Source organism: Danio aesculapii, chromosome 2 (genome assembly GCF_903798145.1).
Source record: "Danio aesculapii chromosome 2, fDanAes4.1, whole genome shotgun sequence".
Classification (NCBI taxonomy): Eukaryota; Metazoa; Chordata; class Actinopteri; order Cypriniformes; family Danionidae; genus Danio; species Danio aesculapii.
In genome coordinates this window covers 44,444,336-44,459,206 of record NC_079436.1, presented here as the reverse complement: position 1 = coordinate 44,459,206, position 14,871 = coordinate 44,444,336, and the positions used below count along the sequence as shown (strand labels likewise).

General features: G+C 35.2%; 1 protein-coding gene across 1 annotated transcript; it reads left to right on the top strand.

Moving 5' to 3' along the window:
* Positions 1 to 1,745: 1,745 nt before the first annotated feature.
* On the top strand, positions 1,746 to 13,696 carry pip4p1a (phosphatidylinositol-4,5-bisphosphate 4-phosphatase 1a). The gene is made up of 7 exons (XM_056480486.1): positions 1,746 to 1,947; positions 7,334 to 7,527; positions 8,468 to 8,574; positions 8,692 to 8,797; positions 8,982 to 9,034; positions 10,932 to 11,022; positions 12,466 to 13,696. The coding sequence occupies exons 1-7, from the start codon at positions 1,830 to 1,832 to the stop codon at positions 12,607 to 12,609; spliced, it is 813 nt and encodes a 270-aa protein (XP_056336461.1). The 5' UTR covers positions 1,746 to 1,829; the 3' UTR covers positions 12,610 to 13,696.
* The last annotated feature ends 1,175 nt before the right edge of the window (positions 13,697 to 14,871 follow it).

The following is a 14,871-nucleotide window of genomic DNA, read 5'->3' as shown; positions in this document are numbered from 1 at the left end:
ACTCTGAGTGTGTCATCACAGAAATCCTCCCAATAATCTGTCAGTGCTACCAATAGGGTTTTTGCACAGCTAGTGTTTCTTCTTATACTGATAAACTTCTGGTGAACAGTAATGTGATTTTTTTTTTCATTTTGTACAGTTCAATTTACAGCATTTATGTTGTAATGTAATTAAAATATAATCAGATGAATAGACTTCAGCGTTCATTTAGTTGTTCAAGCGTAAAACGTGATAAAAAGCCGTTTACACGCATGCAGGATTAGCAGGCTAGTGCAGAAACTTTATTGAATATACTGAGGTAAAATAAATGTTCATATTTTGTTCAAGACATGGAGCGGAAAAATTTAATTTAATGCAGTGCTTCTTGTACATTCGAAGACCCTACTTTATAACGCATATTAATCATGCAGTGAAGATCACTCATTTTTAAAGAAAATAGACCTTAAACGCGGTGATTTTGTAACAGCATACAGTTCGCCAGAAACGCTTGACCCAGGTTCCTGCAAAATTAAAGGTCCCTCCGCATACTTCTGCGCAGGGGCGTCGCTAGACCCAATTCACTGGGGCACGTGCCCCAGTAAAAATCTCCAGTGCCCCAGTAAATGCATTGAGATATGATTTACTTCATATGCAAGTGTATTTATTAAGAGTGGTAAACATGCGCGCCAAAAAAGCAGGCTACCTGCTTGTTACGCGCCGCTCATGCGTTGTAAAACCGGCATAACAGCCTTTTTTGTTTTGCAAGTGGACAAAACTAAAGTATAAACAATATGATGGTGACCTTACTAAGCATGCCTCCTCATAGATTTTTTGTATGAAGCAAAAAGGAGGGATGACGAGTCAGGAAGGTAAGACTTAAACCTAATTCTCTGCCATGTGTCAAGTCTAAGACGACAGATAATTCTATAAAACATCTTTTTTTGTATTTTATTGAATTGTCAATAGAATTTCAATCAAAAAAATTAATATTTATGCAAAAGTAATTTCTTAAATGATCTCAGCAGATCACTCCAGTTATCTTAACATTGTTTTCCAGTTACATTTAAGATTATTTTGAAGAATAATTGTATAATAATAAGAATACTTTTATTTATAGTAACTATAATATACATATGTATATATATATATATATATATATATATATATATATATATATATATATATATATATATATATATATATATATATATAGTGTATTTATATATATATAGTGTATTTATATATATATAGTGTATTTATATATATATATAGTGTATTTATATATATATATATATATATATATATATATAGATAAATTGACAGGGGCGTACCAGTCATTTTAAAAGTGGTGGGATGGCTGTATGGGATCATACGTTCATATAATTATTAATCACCTGTTTCTAAATGGTTTCTAAATTAAAAATTCACAGATCTGCCACTGGATTTAAAAAAATATGAAAATTCTATTCATATGACAAATTTTTTTTTTGATTTTTACTTCAGAATTCACAAATTGACTAATTGGATTTTGTAAATGTGAATAGTGCTGACTTTTATTTTGTAAATGTATTATTTTGAGACTGATTTGGCTCCATATTATTTAGTACTCTTTGAAATGGTTGCATTGTAGTGACAGAAAGCACAGCTTTTCGTGCGTAATTGCTCAGGGGCTTCATGCAATACACCCCCCGAGCGCACGGATGCGCACACGCGTTGCCACAGCAGCGGACGTACCAGTGTGACGCAGGCGGGCTCCATACACACACACACACACACACACACACACATTCTCCGGTAGCACAACAATACAAGCTCTCGCCGCTCCCCCCTCTTTACGCCTCGCTCTCGTTATGGCGGACGGCGAGCGGTCTCCGTTGCTCTCGGATCTTGGTGATGGAGCTCTGGGCAGCGGTAACGGAGGGGTGTCTCCGGGAGCGGTTTCCCTCGGCGCTCCGAACAAACCGCAGAGTGAGTAGCGAGCGCGGCGCGTTTCTGCGCTGTCACGGGCCCGCGCATATACACACACACATAGACACGCGCATGCTTATACATTTACTACGGATTCGGTTGCGTGTTTTGTGGGGTTTTCTTGCTCTGTTTTGCACGCTGTTGATGATGGAGACAGAAACTGAAGGGATCATGTTTTTCTGGCAGATAAAAGATTTTACGTGCGCGCGCGCGCGGTCAATGACTGATACATGCTGTTCAGCATAGTACAATGCAGTTGTACTACACCTGCGTTTAAAGGATGATATTGTTTTGTCTCACAAATTAATGTTTAACTGACCCTTGCTTACTTCTGTCATTCATCGTAAAAGCTGATTAACGTTAGCTGCTAATGAATGAGCATCATGCAATTGTCCAGGTCTGTTTACGGTTCTGTTATTGGCCTTCCCGAGGTAGGTTAAATATAAAAAAGTCTAGTATTTTCTCAAACTAGTCATATGCCTGTAGAAGGCTGAGCAAGGATTTGCATTATCCCCGTTTATCCATTTTTACCGGGCAGTCAGCGTCTCTGCATTACACATTTACAGTAATCTGCCGTATCCTGTAACTCCAGCTACACCTAAACACTCATGATTGGCACGTCTCTGGGCCATTCAGGAAGGCTGAAAATATTGGCTGAGCTGACCAGAGCCAATCGTTTAGCAGAGTGGGCGGGGTCAATAGAAAGTTACTAAAGGGCGTGCTTCTGCTGCTGATGGTGCTGTGGTGATGCTGGCGAAATGTTATGAGAATAACATTTTTTATGACATACACATTGGTTTTACTGTGGTATATTCTAGACAGTGATTTAGGTTATAACAATGTTTGAAAGTGTGCTACTTTAAATGCAGACAGATATGGTTCACTGTTTCTGAGACTTTTGTGAAAAGTGTGATGATTACAGGGATTTGTGTACTAGTGACCATGCAGCCACATTCCAGCAGTCTCCTTATAAAGCTCCTTTCAGCTGATCTCGAGACCAAATCTGATTTTCTTGTTAATCCTAATGGCGTGGGTGACCGAGAACTATTTCCCCTTTCCAAAGTGCAAGTGCAAGTTTCAGTGTTCGGTTAAACTTTGTGGAGTAAACGAAACTTTCGTTTCAATGACTCTACATTAAGAGCTAGTATTTCAACTCTTTATTCAACTGATGATAGATATGACTGATATGTTCTTCCACATTATGACACACAAAAGAAATTCTGTGGACCTGGATCAGTGTATTGGTTGTCACTAAACCTTTATGTAAACATGCATAGCCTATATTAATTATTCAAAGTTTGGTCTACAATAACATGCATTTGAAAAATATTATAGTAAATTTCATCATAATGTTAATGGGATGGTTTACTGAAAATGTGCTGTTAATAATTTACTAACCTACTTACTAATTTACACAGGCCATTCAACATGTACAGATGTAGATGACTTTGTTTCTTAAGTTGAACATTAAAAATAATTTTAGCTGAAATTGTGGTTCTTGGAGATGTGTAAAATACAAGTCAACAGTTAGCAGCACTTAAAGTTGCAATCAGAATTATTAAACCCCCTGAATTATTAGCCTCCTGTTTATTTTTCTTCCAATTTCTGTTTAACGGAGAGAATATTTTTTCCACATGTTTCTGTACATAATAGTTTTAATAATTAATTTCTAATAACTGATTTATTTGATCTTTGTCATGATGACAGTAAATAATATTTGACTAGATATTTTTCAAGACACTTCTATACAGCTTAAAGAGACATTTAAAGGCTTAACTGGGTTAATTAAGTTACCTAGGCAGGATAAGGTAATTAGGCAAGTTATTGTATAACGATAGTTTGTTCTGTAGACTATTGAAAAATATATATAGCTTAAAGGGGCTAATAATTTTGACCTTAAAATGTTTTTTAAAAATGTAAAAACTGCTTTTATTCTAGCCGAAATAAAACAAACAAAACTTTCTCCAGAAGAAAAAATATTATCAGACATCCTGTGTAAATTTCCTTGCTCTGTTAAACATCATTTGGTTTAATAGTTCTGATTGCAACTGTATTTAGTCAAAAAAGCATATACAGACCCAACAAAATACCAGTCATTCCTCTCAATACAATAAGGTCTTCTGAAGAAATATGAGTGCTCTTTGCATGAAACTGACCATTATTTACAACATTATTACATTAATTCACATCCTGGGAGCCTTCACGGCAGTCAGAAGCATATGTGAGAGGGAGGACATGTGTGTTTTATTTTTTATGATTTTAACTTTTTATTGATCTTTCTTATTTGCAGATGAATATCAAATACAGTGCATTAAAGGTGCTGCATGTAAGTTTCTGCCTTTTCTAAAGCATAAAAACATCCATAATATGTTTGCAGATATTTAAAAAGCATGCTATGTTGAACATTCTTGTTTATCTGAAAAACTATGCAGGAATCAGATATTCTGCTTTGAAAAATTTTTCATGCCAGAACGGCTGTCTTTGTTTTTGTCATTTAACCAGCGCAATGCAAGTTATATTTCAGCGCCCCGGGGTGCCTTGGTAGAAAACCGCATATTTCATTCATTCAGTCGGTCAGTCAGTCATGAAGGCTCTCAAAGTATACATCTGTGACCGAAATGCGACCTCAGGTGGACAGTTAGCAGCCCCGAAATGACACACGGATTCACAGTTCCATATGAGGTGGTTATTAATTAGCAAATATTATAAATATTAGAAGCATAAACATTAGGTGAGCAGGTTACATTGTAACCCTGTGTCCTAACAACATGCTACGTGATGAGATTTGCAGTGTTAAGCAATTTGGCTGTTTGCACCAGACGAAACACGACAGAAATCTAAATACAGCCATTCAGAAGTACAGAATATGCACTTACTCATGAAATTTTAAGGTTTACAATCTAATTAATACATATTAAACCTCTTTAACATTATTAAATGTAGATGCTGAAATCACTGTGTGTTAGTTTACATTATTTCAGAGTTGTAAAGTTCAATTTCAGACGGTTTATTTCTATTTAAAGATCTGAGGTGAACTTTCTGCTGCTGCTTTCAGTATATGGGAATACATGTAAAATGGCATTTAAACTCGCATTGTTTGCATTTAACACTGAATAAAGCACATGAGGTGTACCTGAGGTAAACAGCACTGTCAGTTTATCCTGTTGTTTAGCTGCAAGAAATAGAAGCCATTTCTAATATATCAATTCAAGGTGTTGGTTAGGACAAAAACTCCTTTAAATATGGAAATATTCCTTCTATCATATGTCGTTGCTTTTATTTAGAACACAGTTTATTTGACGCCTTTACCGTCAGACTCGCTCCTGTTGGTCAATCTGGCAACCTGCGTTTGTTTGTTTCAATAGTATCTGGATGCAACCTTTATGATGCAAGCTGAGATTGCATCAATCAGCGATGCAATGTCAGACACAATGCACTCAAATGGAGCGAGTGACGTCACTGTGAGGGGTAGGGTTAGTGGTGGGGTTAGGTGAGCCCATTAAAAAGCATTGGATGCAGCTCAGATTACACTGCACCAGGTCTGTGGCCAGACCCCTCTTGTTTGTTTTGAGTCAGGAATGTAATACCTAGTTCAACCATTGGGTGTCAAACTTATACACCACACCTTTAACATAAAAGCAGAATGAAACAAAATAAATAAACACAATAACTAAATAACATCATATAAATTGAGCAAATAAACCAAACCAAAACCACAAATCAGGGTGGGGGGTTGCCAATATAATATCATTAATTATTATTATTTTGTCTCGTTACATGTTTGCTAGCATTGTGGGTCTCAGAAATTCAGATATTTTCCCCATTTATCAAAATAAATTTCAGTCCTTCCATCTAAACTGAAAGTTTTTCAAAAGCTGCAATTCATTCTTGAAGATCGGAGATCTACTGGAAGATTTCCATTTTTTGACAATCACCTGTCTGCGTAGTATGATACTGCTCTGTATCTACTGTAATTCATCTTTATTCATGTGCCTTAAGGGACAGGGGTCAACAAGTATGTGTAAGCCTGGGCAAAAGCCATATTGGGTCTGCAATATCTGCAACTTCTGGGCATTGCAGACACGTGTGTTTTATTGTTCGTCAAAGTGGAATTTGGTTTTGTCTTGCGGTTCCAAACCTTTATGAGTTTCTTTCTTCTTGTGAACACAAAAGAAGATATATTAAAGAAAGCTGAAAACCGGTAACCATTGACTTCCATAGTAGAAAAAACAAATACTACGATAGTCAATGGTTACAGGTTTCCATCATTTTCCAAAATATTTTCTTTAGTGAAGAAAAAAACTCATAAAGGTTTAAAAAAAGTAAAGGATAAGTAAATGATGACTGAATGCTTATTTTTCAGGGTGTTCACTGGGTCTTAAAATGTCTTAATATTCAATAACAAAATTTTAGGTCTTAAAAAGTTTTAAATTCACAGAAATATTGTGTCGTAGGTCTTAAATAATTTTAAATGGGTCTTATTTTTGCTTTATCCAAGTAAAGCTACTCAATCAGGCTAACATCCATCCAATGATACCAGGCCATTAGAAAAAATCCTTAGTCTTTAACCCTGTATGTCTAACCCTTGAGGCTGATTTATAGTTCTGCGTCAAGCGCACATGTATCCTCTAGCGCAACCTATACACGGTCGCAGAACCCTCGCTGTGGCTGACACCGATGCTGACGCTCACCTCTCAAAAAATGTAACCACGTCGCAACGACGCGTAGCGCAAGCCGCGAGTCTGATGGAGTGAGTCTTTACAAGTATGGAGTCCCGTGAAGGAGCTCCAGATGGAAATATTTGTTTTGTGTTTACCCTATGATTGAAGTTGCTACACATCCACCGGTTCCTGCCTCTGTATGAGCAAGTTTTAGCTTCTTGTACATTTAGGTAGCATTCAGAAAAAACAAAACACCAGTGAAGAAACTCGACACAGCGGAACATAAAAACCTACTGCCAGCTTTTGGAAGTGTTATTGTGGAGCAGCACAAACAGCACACAGAAGTAAAAATGCACGACTACGCGCAAGGCAGGTGCAGTGGGTCACACCGATCACTCAAAGCAGAAGTATAAATTTAGTCTGTAACACTATAAGTCTAAAAAGTCATTCTTAATAGTCTAAAAAGTGTCTTAAAAAGTCTTAAATTGGACTGGATGAAATCTGCAGAAATCTTAATTTTTGTGTGAACTATCCCTTTATTTTTGTTGTTTGTTTTATTTATTTATTTATTTATTTTATCTTTTTAAAATTTTCCTCTGACGAAAAGAAAAGTCACCAACATCTTGACCTGAGGATGAGTAAACTGACTGCAAATTTGTATTTTTCTACAAACTCTCCTTACGTTTTTGATCATGTGGGAATGACAGTTTTTTTTTCCTTTCTAGGTTTTCCTCCGTTTCCGAGCTCAACTCAGCCGCCTGTGTTGTTGAGTGAGAATCCTCCACCATATTCCCCCCTGACATCTCCAGAGAGTGGCAGTGCCCCGGTCATCAGCTGTAGGGTGTGCCAGTCACTCATTAGTGTTGAGGGCAAAATCCATCAACATGTGGTCAAGTGCGGCGTCTGCAATGAAGCCACAGTGAGTTGGGACACAGCACATGTACAGTACACTTAACATATGCTTGAATGAATAACAGGGTATATGCGCAGCTAGTGTTTTTTCCTGTACCGATAAACTTTCGGTGAACGGTTAATGTGACTTTTTTTCTATTTTATACAGTTCCTTTTACAGCATCGATGTTGTAATCTAATTATAATATAATCTGTTAAATAGACTCAAGCATTCATTTAGTTGTTGAAGTGTAAAATAAGATGAAAAGCCATTTACACGCACACGCCGTCAGGATCAGCAGGCTAGTGCAGAAACACCATATCAGGATTAAATGCATTTTTAGAGAGTACAAAAGACTTATTTTAAAAACATAAAAAAATATGCTGACTCTTAACAGTAGTATAATAAATTAACCAATTAAAGCAAATCCTATGCATTTATAAAATGATATGGTTTATAGTCATATTTTGGTATACTGAATTAAATGTACAACTTCATTCGAACCACTCTGAGTCGACTCTTTTATAGATGAATCACCAGTTTTAAACACGGCGCACTTTTAGATTTAAGCCTTTGCTGGATATTTTACTTCAATTAAAGCTGTGCATGGAAGGTCATTTTCAAAAATCCACAATAGGGGCTCTTCAAATAATATTAGTGGATGTGCAATAAATCATTTAGCATAATTATGTATTTAATTACAGCCCCAAAATTAAAAGTGTAGTATTTGTTGACCGTTTGGGTGTTTCTCAGTACTGGGTTGCAGCTGGAAGAGCATACACTGTGTAAAACATATGCTGGATAATTTGGCGGTTCATTCCGCTGTGGTGAACCCTGATAAATAAAGGGACTAAGCCGAAGGAAAATGAATGAATGAATTAATTGATTGACCATCTTTAATTTTGTCTTTCTCTTTCTTTGTTTTTTTTTTTTTTTTTACACTTTCTTTAACCTTCATTCGCTCCAGCCTATAAAGAATGCTCCTGCAGGCAAGAAATATGTGCGCTGCCCTTGTAACTGTCTTCTCATCTGCAAGGTCACATCTCAAAGGATCGCCTGCCCTCGGCCTTATTGGTAAGAGAGAGAACAGAAGGAGACAAAGTTAAATTTAAACCCAATAAAATGTTTGACACTACTAAACATCATCTTGTCACGTGTGTGTGTGTGTCTGTCTTTGTATTCCTGATTTAGTAAGAGGATCATAAATTTGGGGCCAGTCCATCCAGGTCCAGCTAGTCCAGATCCACAACCTGCCGGAGCCAGAGTTTCCTGCGGACACTGCAGCAACACTTTCCTGGTACATAAACACACACTATATCATACTGACCGCCACTGTGTATCATGATCCAATGCACACTGATGGAATCGCTCGGCTCAGGTTCAGCGCCATCTGGAAGTCGAATATCAAATGGCGATTTATTCTTGTTTTATTTATGCTACTGTCTCACATTAGCCGCTCAACCACTTTCTCCACATTTCAGTGGACCGAGTTTACTGACAGAACACTGGCTCGATGCCCCCATTGCAGAAAAGTGTAAGTGTTTCTCCACCAACATTTACAGCAGCTTTCGCACATACCAAATAAATCAAACTCTTTTATTAGATCACAAACAAGTCAGCATGTAATGTTTATCTCTTTCTCTGTCAGTCCTGCTTGCACACCGCTTCAGCTTCAGAAATGTGTTCCTGCCTGTTACTGGCTGTAATTTTTCTGTTGATGAACCCATAAAAATATAACATCCTGTTCAAGCTCATTACGTAGTAGCCTCAGCCTTGGATGTCGGCCAAAAAAATCTGTCATGACAGTAGAAAACCCTCATGGAAGAAAAAAATTAGCGTTTATGCAATTATCCTTTATGATGATTACCTAAATGCTGAGGTTGTAATGAGCTTTTATGGCATAAACTTCTTGGAAATATGTCCAAGAGTTTTACTTTGTTTGCATTTTTATGAAGTATACTCACTCAGGGAAATTTTTTCTATATGATTTTTCACAGAAAGATTGTGGAATCTGTATCATATGTCAATTTAAAAATATTAGTGCTGCAAAGATTAATTGCAATTAATTGCATCCAATATATACATCTTTTTTTACGTATTATATGTGTGTGCGTACTGTATATGGGTGTGTTCGTATGTGTGTGTGTATACATATATATATATACACACACACACGCACACACACACACATATATTTGAGAGAATGTTTATTTATATTATAAATATAAAATATATACGCTCACCGGCCACTTTATTAGGTACACCTGTCCAACTGCTTGTTAACGCAGATTTCTATTCAGCCAATCACATGGCAGCAACTCAATGCATGTAGACATGGTCAAGATGATCTGCTGCAGTTCAAATCGAGCATCAGAATGGGAAAGAAAGGTGATTTAAGTGACATGGTTGTTGGAGCCAGACTGGCTGCTCTGAGTATTTCAGAAACTGCTGATCTACTGGAATTTTCATGCACAACCATCTCTAGGGTTTACAGAGAATGGTCCGAAAAAGAGAAAATATCCAGTGAGTGGCAGTTCTGTGGGAGCAAATGCCTTGTTGATGCCAGAGGTCAGAGGAGAATGGCCAGACTGGTTTGAACTAAAAGAAAGGCAACAGTAACTCAAATAAGCACTCGTTACAACCGAGGTATGCAGAAGAGCATCTCTGAATGCCTCGTTGCATTATTTGTAACTTATTATTATTTGAATGCTGACATGGCAATAAAATAAACAACCAACTAGCCAAGAGTTTTACACACCATATTGTAGCGTTATAGCTGTTTTATTTCACTACCCAAAACATGATGCTGGTCAAATGACCTCTGATTGGGTGCTTTTACATATCAGTCCGGTCAGGTGGCGTCTGGGCGGATGAAAGTGACTAATAAAATCTTCTGTAAAGTTCAGAATTTCTGCTTAACTATGTAGAGACTACTAAGTCAGTCATTAGTTGAACAATTTCATCATGTCTGTCAATGTATCAAAACATTGCTCTGTTTCTTACATACTAGAGCAAGACTAACTTGCTCGACTGACCAATGAGACATGGGAGACTTTTTTTGAATTTCTGTATACTTAATGCAGTGTTTCCCAACCCTGTTGCTGAAGGCACACCAACAGTACACATTTTCAACCTCTCCCTAATCAAACACACCCGAATAAACTCATCAGAACATTTGAAGCGACTCCAAAACCTGAAATTAATGGGTCAGATAAGGGAGACATCCAAAACGTGTACTGTTGGTGTGCCTTCAGGAACAGGGTTGGGAAACACACCTCTGCTAAATGGATTAATGCCAATGTAATGTAAAAGATTCTTAGTTCTTGCAGAAATGCAGAAATTACACACTTTGCTTATCATTTGTTTCATATTTCATTCATTACCTCTCTTTTTCCTCTGATTGGTCTGTTCCTCTTATCTTTCCTCACCAGATCTTCAATTGGCCAGAGATATCCAAGGAGGCGGAGTCTGTGGTGTTATCTGCTATGTTTGCTATTTAGCATCTCAGCTGCTGGTCTGATTGTGAGTTTGAAGCTCGTGTATTTATATGTATTTATCATCCCTTTTTTGTGTAGTTTTTTTTGTCTGTGTCTTTGTCATTATTACACCAGAATGAGAGTATAGTTCCTAGCAATATAAGCCTGGAAAATATTTAGTTTTCCATTGGTCTTAGCACACAACGTGACTATAGAAGTGTCGAGATTTAAATCGTAAATTTAACAAAACTCCTTTTGATTTTTTTTTGAGCGAGATGCTAATGGTATAATCTGATTCAATGATCTATGCTAAGCTAAGCTAAAACTATTCACACTAGACCCATAGATCATCTGAGTGAATTCAAAAATGCTAAATCTCAACTTTTTGACTTTAGTGGAGTTGTAAAATGAGCCTATTTCTAAATAGACGTAACTACAGAAGATTCAAGATTTAAATAGGTAAATTATCAAAACTCTTTTTTATTTATTTATTTTTTACGAGATGCTAATGGTCTAATCCAATTAAATGATTTATGCTAAGCTAAGATAAAACTGTTCACAATAGACCCATAGATAATCTGAATTGATTCAAAAATGCCAAAACTCAACTTTTTGACTCTAGGGGAGTTGTAAAATAAGTCCATTTCCATATAGACGTAACTACAGAAGAGTCAAGATTTAAATAGGAAAATTATCAAAACTCTTTTTGAATTTTTTTTAGGGATATGCTAATGGTCTAATCTCATTCTATGATCTATGGTAAGCTAAGCTAAGCTAAAACTATTCACACTAGACCCACATATCATCTGAATAGATTAAAAAATGCTAAAACTCAACTATTAACTTTAGGGCAGTTGTAAAATGAGCCTATTTCCAAATAGCACACAGCGTAACTACAGAAGAGTCCAGCTTTAAATAGGAAAATTAATAAAACATTTTTTGAAATAATTTTTAGCAAGATGCTAATGGTCTAATCCAATTCAATGGTCTATGCTAAGCTAAAACTTTTCACACTAAACCCAAAAATCATCTGAATGAATTTAAAAATGCTAAAACTCAACTTTTAACTTTAGGGCAGTTGTAAAATGAGCCTATTTACAAATAGCACACAGCGTAACTACAGAAGAGTCCAGCTTTAATAAAACATTTTTTGATATCATTTTTAGCGAGATGCTAATGGTCTAATCCGATTCAATGATCTATGCTAAGCTAAGCTAAAACTTTTCACACTAAACCCAAAAATCACCTGAATGAATTTAAAAATGAATTAAAAACTCAACTTTGTAACTCTAGTGGAGTTGTAAAATGCGCCTTTTCCAAAAGAAAAAAGTGGAATGTTCCTTTAATGCATGCCTTCTAAAATTGTATTTTAATTGATTTCTTAAAATTAGTCAACACATTTGAACAGCAGCTGTAATTTGCTCAAATGTGTAATGTTACCAGTTGTCACCAAAACTGAAATGCGTGATGTTTTTGTGTGTGTTTGCAGGCAGGAACATGGTCTCAGGCGCAGGTGTACGGGGGTATTTATGCCTCGTGGGCTGCGGCGTTGTTGCTGGTGGTGTTGACTCTGGCCAGGGCACTTTACTGGAGCTGCATGAGGGTCAGCCAGCCTCTCCACAACCTCACATAGAGACAGAAAAAAAAACACAGAGGGGTCATGGGGGAAAAAAAAGTCCACAGCAAAACAGCTAGAGAGAATCATGGTCAACACTTAAAGCTTGATTGTGAAGGCTGGAATCAAGGGTCAGAGTAAAATCCACGCTTGAGAAACAAACAAAAAAAAAGCTATTATGGCAAAGAAGATTAGTGTTTTAAAGTTATTTTTATTCGGAAGCTTTCTCTGAATGTCTTTTCATCTGTGAATATGGATGAATTGTTACTCATGCAGTTCTGATTCCAAATGCCCCCCCTGGGTTTTAACTCATTACAAAACATGTAATCAAACTCTGTACAACTTGAATTAACTACACTACACTACAATACGCAAATGACATTGCACATTCAAAGCTTGAGCGATGTTTGCTGCCTCTCTAGTGTCCAAAAAAAGCCTTATAAAGAGAGAGGAAGTACAGATTGATCTCCACTAGAGGGTGTTGAAAAACCACACACGCTTTCACACACACATAGCCTGTTTCTCTGTACAAACACTGCTAATCTGAATCATTTGGACAGAGCCTGATTAACAAATGTGCAGAACATTTCTGTAATTGATTTTTTTTCCCACAAGTGAAAGTGTGCTCCAACACACCTTTTCCTGTTCCTTTATCCTTAGTTGTGAATGTTAAGAACAGTATTTTTTTATTATTATAAATGTGGATTTTGTTTGTAAATATTTATTGTTTATTTCACGAATGACTGAACAGTTGCACTGTAGCTCTAATACGCTGTGATTCCTTTTTCATGTTTTTATTTGATTTGCTAAATCACTACTGAGAAGTCTACGGAAGCCTGTTCCTGCCACAGGAATAAAAAATAAGTTGAAAAGAAAAGGTTTTTGTTTTCCCCCAAAAGTTAGAATTAAGAGAAATCAGCTTGGAATTCTAAGGGGAAAATGTAGCAGTTTGCAGTCGAATGGGTATATTTAAAGTCAGAAATCTGATCTTAAATTGATCTTTAAAATATCAGAATTTCTGGATTTAAATTCAGAATAAAAAGTCAAAATTTGTAGATTTAAATCCAGATAAAATTTACAGAATTTCTAGATTTAAATTTAGAATTCAGATTAGAAAATGTCAGAATTTCTTGATTTAAATTCAAAATAAAACATATCAGAATTTCTAGATTTCAATTCAGAATTCAGAATAAAACATGTCAGATTTTCTAGATTTAAATTCATAATTCAGAATAAAAAATGTCAAAATTTCTAGATTTAAATTCAGATTAAAGCATTTCAGATTTCTAGATTTAAATTTAGAATTGGGATTAAAAAATGTCTGAATTTCTAGATTTGAATTCAGAATAAAAAATGTCAAAATTTCTAGATTTAAATTCAAATTAAAGCATTTCAGATTTCTAGATTTAAATTTAGAATTGGGATTAAAAAATGTCTGAATTTCTAGATTTGAATTCAGAATAAAAAATGTCAAAATTTCTAGATTTAAATTCAAATTAAAGCATTTCAGATTTCTAGATTTAAATTTAGAATTGGGATTAAAAAATGTCTGAATTTCTAGATTTGAATTCAGAATAAAAAATGTCAAAATTTCTAGATTTAAATTCAAATTAAAGCATTTCAGATTTCTAGATTTAAATTTAGAATTGGGATTAAAAAATGTCTGAATTTCTAGATTTGAATTCAGAATTCCGATAAAAAAATGTCCGAATTTCTAGATTTAAATTTAGAATAAAACATGTCAGGATTTCTAGATTTAAATTCAGATGTAAAAAATGTCAGAATTTTTATATTTAATTTCAAAATAAAACGTCAGAATTTCTAGATTTCAATTCAAATTAAAACATATCAAAATTTATAGATTTAAATTCAGAATTGAGATATAAAAGTCAGAATTTCTCGATTTAAATTGAGATTAAAATGTCAGATTTCTAGATATAAATTCAGAATTCAGATTAAAAAGTCAGAATTTCTGAATTTAAATGCAGATTAAAAATGTCAGATTTCTAGATTCAAATTTAGAATTCAGATTAAAAAGTCACAATTTCTAGATTTAAATTCAGAATAAAAAGTCAAAATTTGTAGTTTTAAATTCAGAGTAAATGAAAATCTCCTAATTTCTAGATTTAAATTCAGAAATCTGATTAGAAAATCTCATAATTTCTAGATTTAAATTCAGAATTCAGATTAGAAAATCTCATAATTTCTAGATTTAAATTCAGAATTCTGATTAGAAAATCTCATAATTTCTAGATTTAAATTCAGAATTCAGATTAGAAA

Bases quoted from the DNA above. Each gene is read 5' to 3' on its own strand.
- pip4p1a (XM_056480486.1), top strand. From the start codon at position 1,830: ATGGCGGACGGCGAGCGGTCTCCGTTGCTCTCGGATCTTGGTGATGGA. The intron at 1,948-7,333 runs GTGAGTAGCGAG...TTTCCTTTCTAG, and splicing joins CGCTCCGAACAAACCGCAGA to GTTTTCCTCCGTTTCCGAGC. The intron at 11,023-12,465 runs GTGAGTTTGAAG...GTGTGTTTGCAG, and splicing joins TCTCAGCTGCTGGTCTGATT to GCAGGAACATGGTCTCAGGC.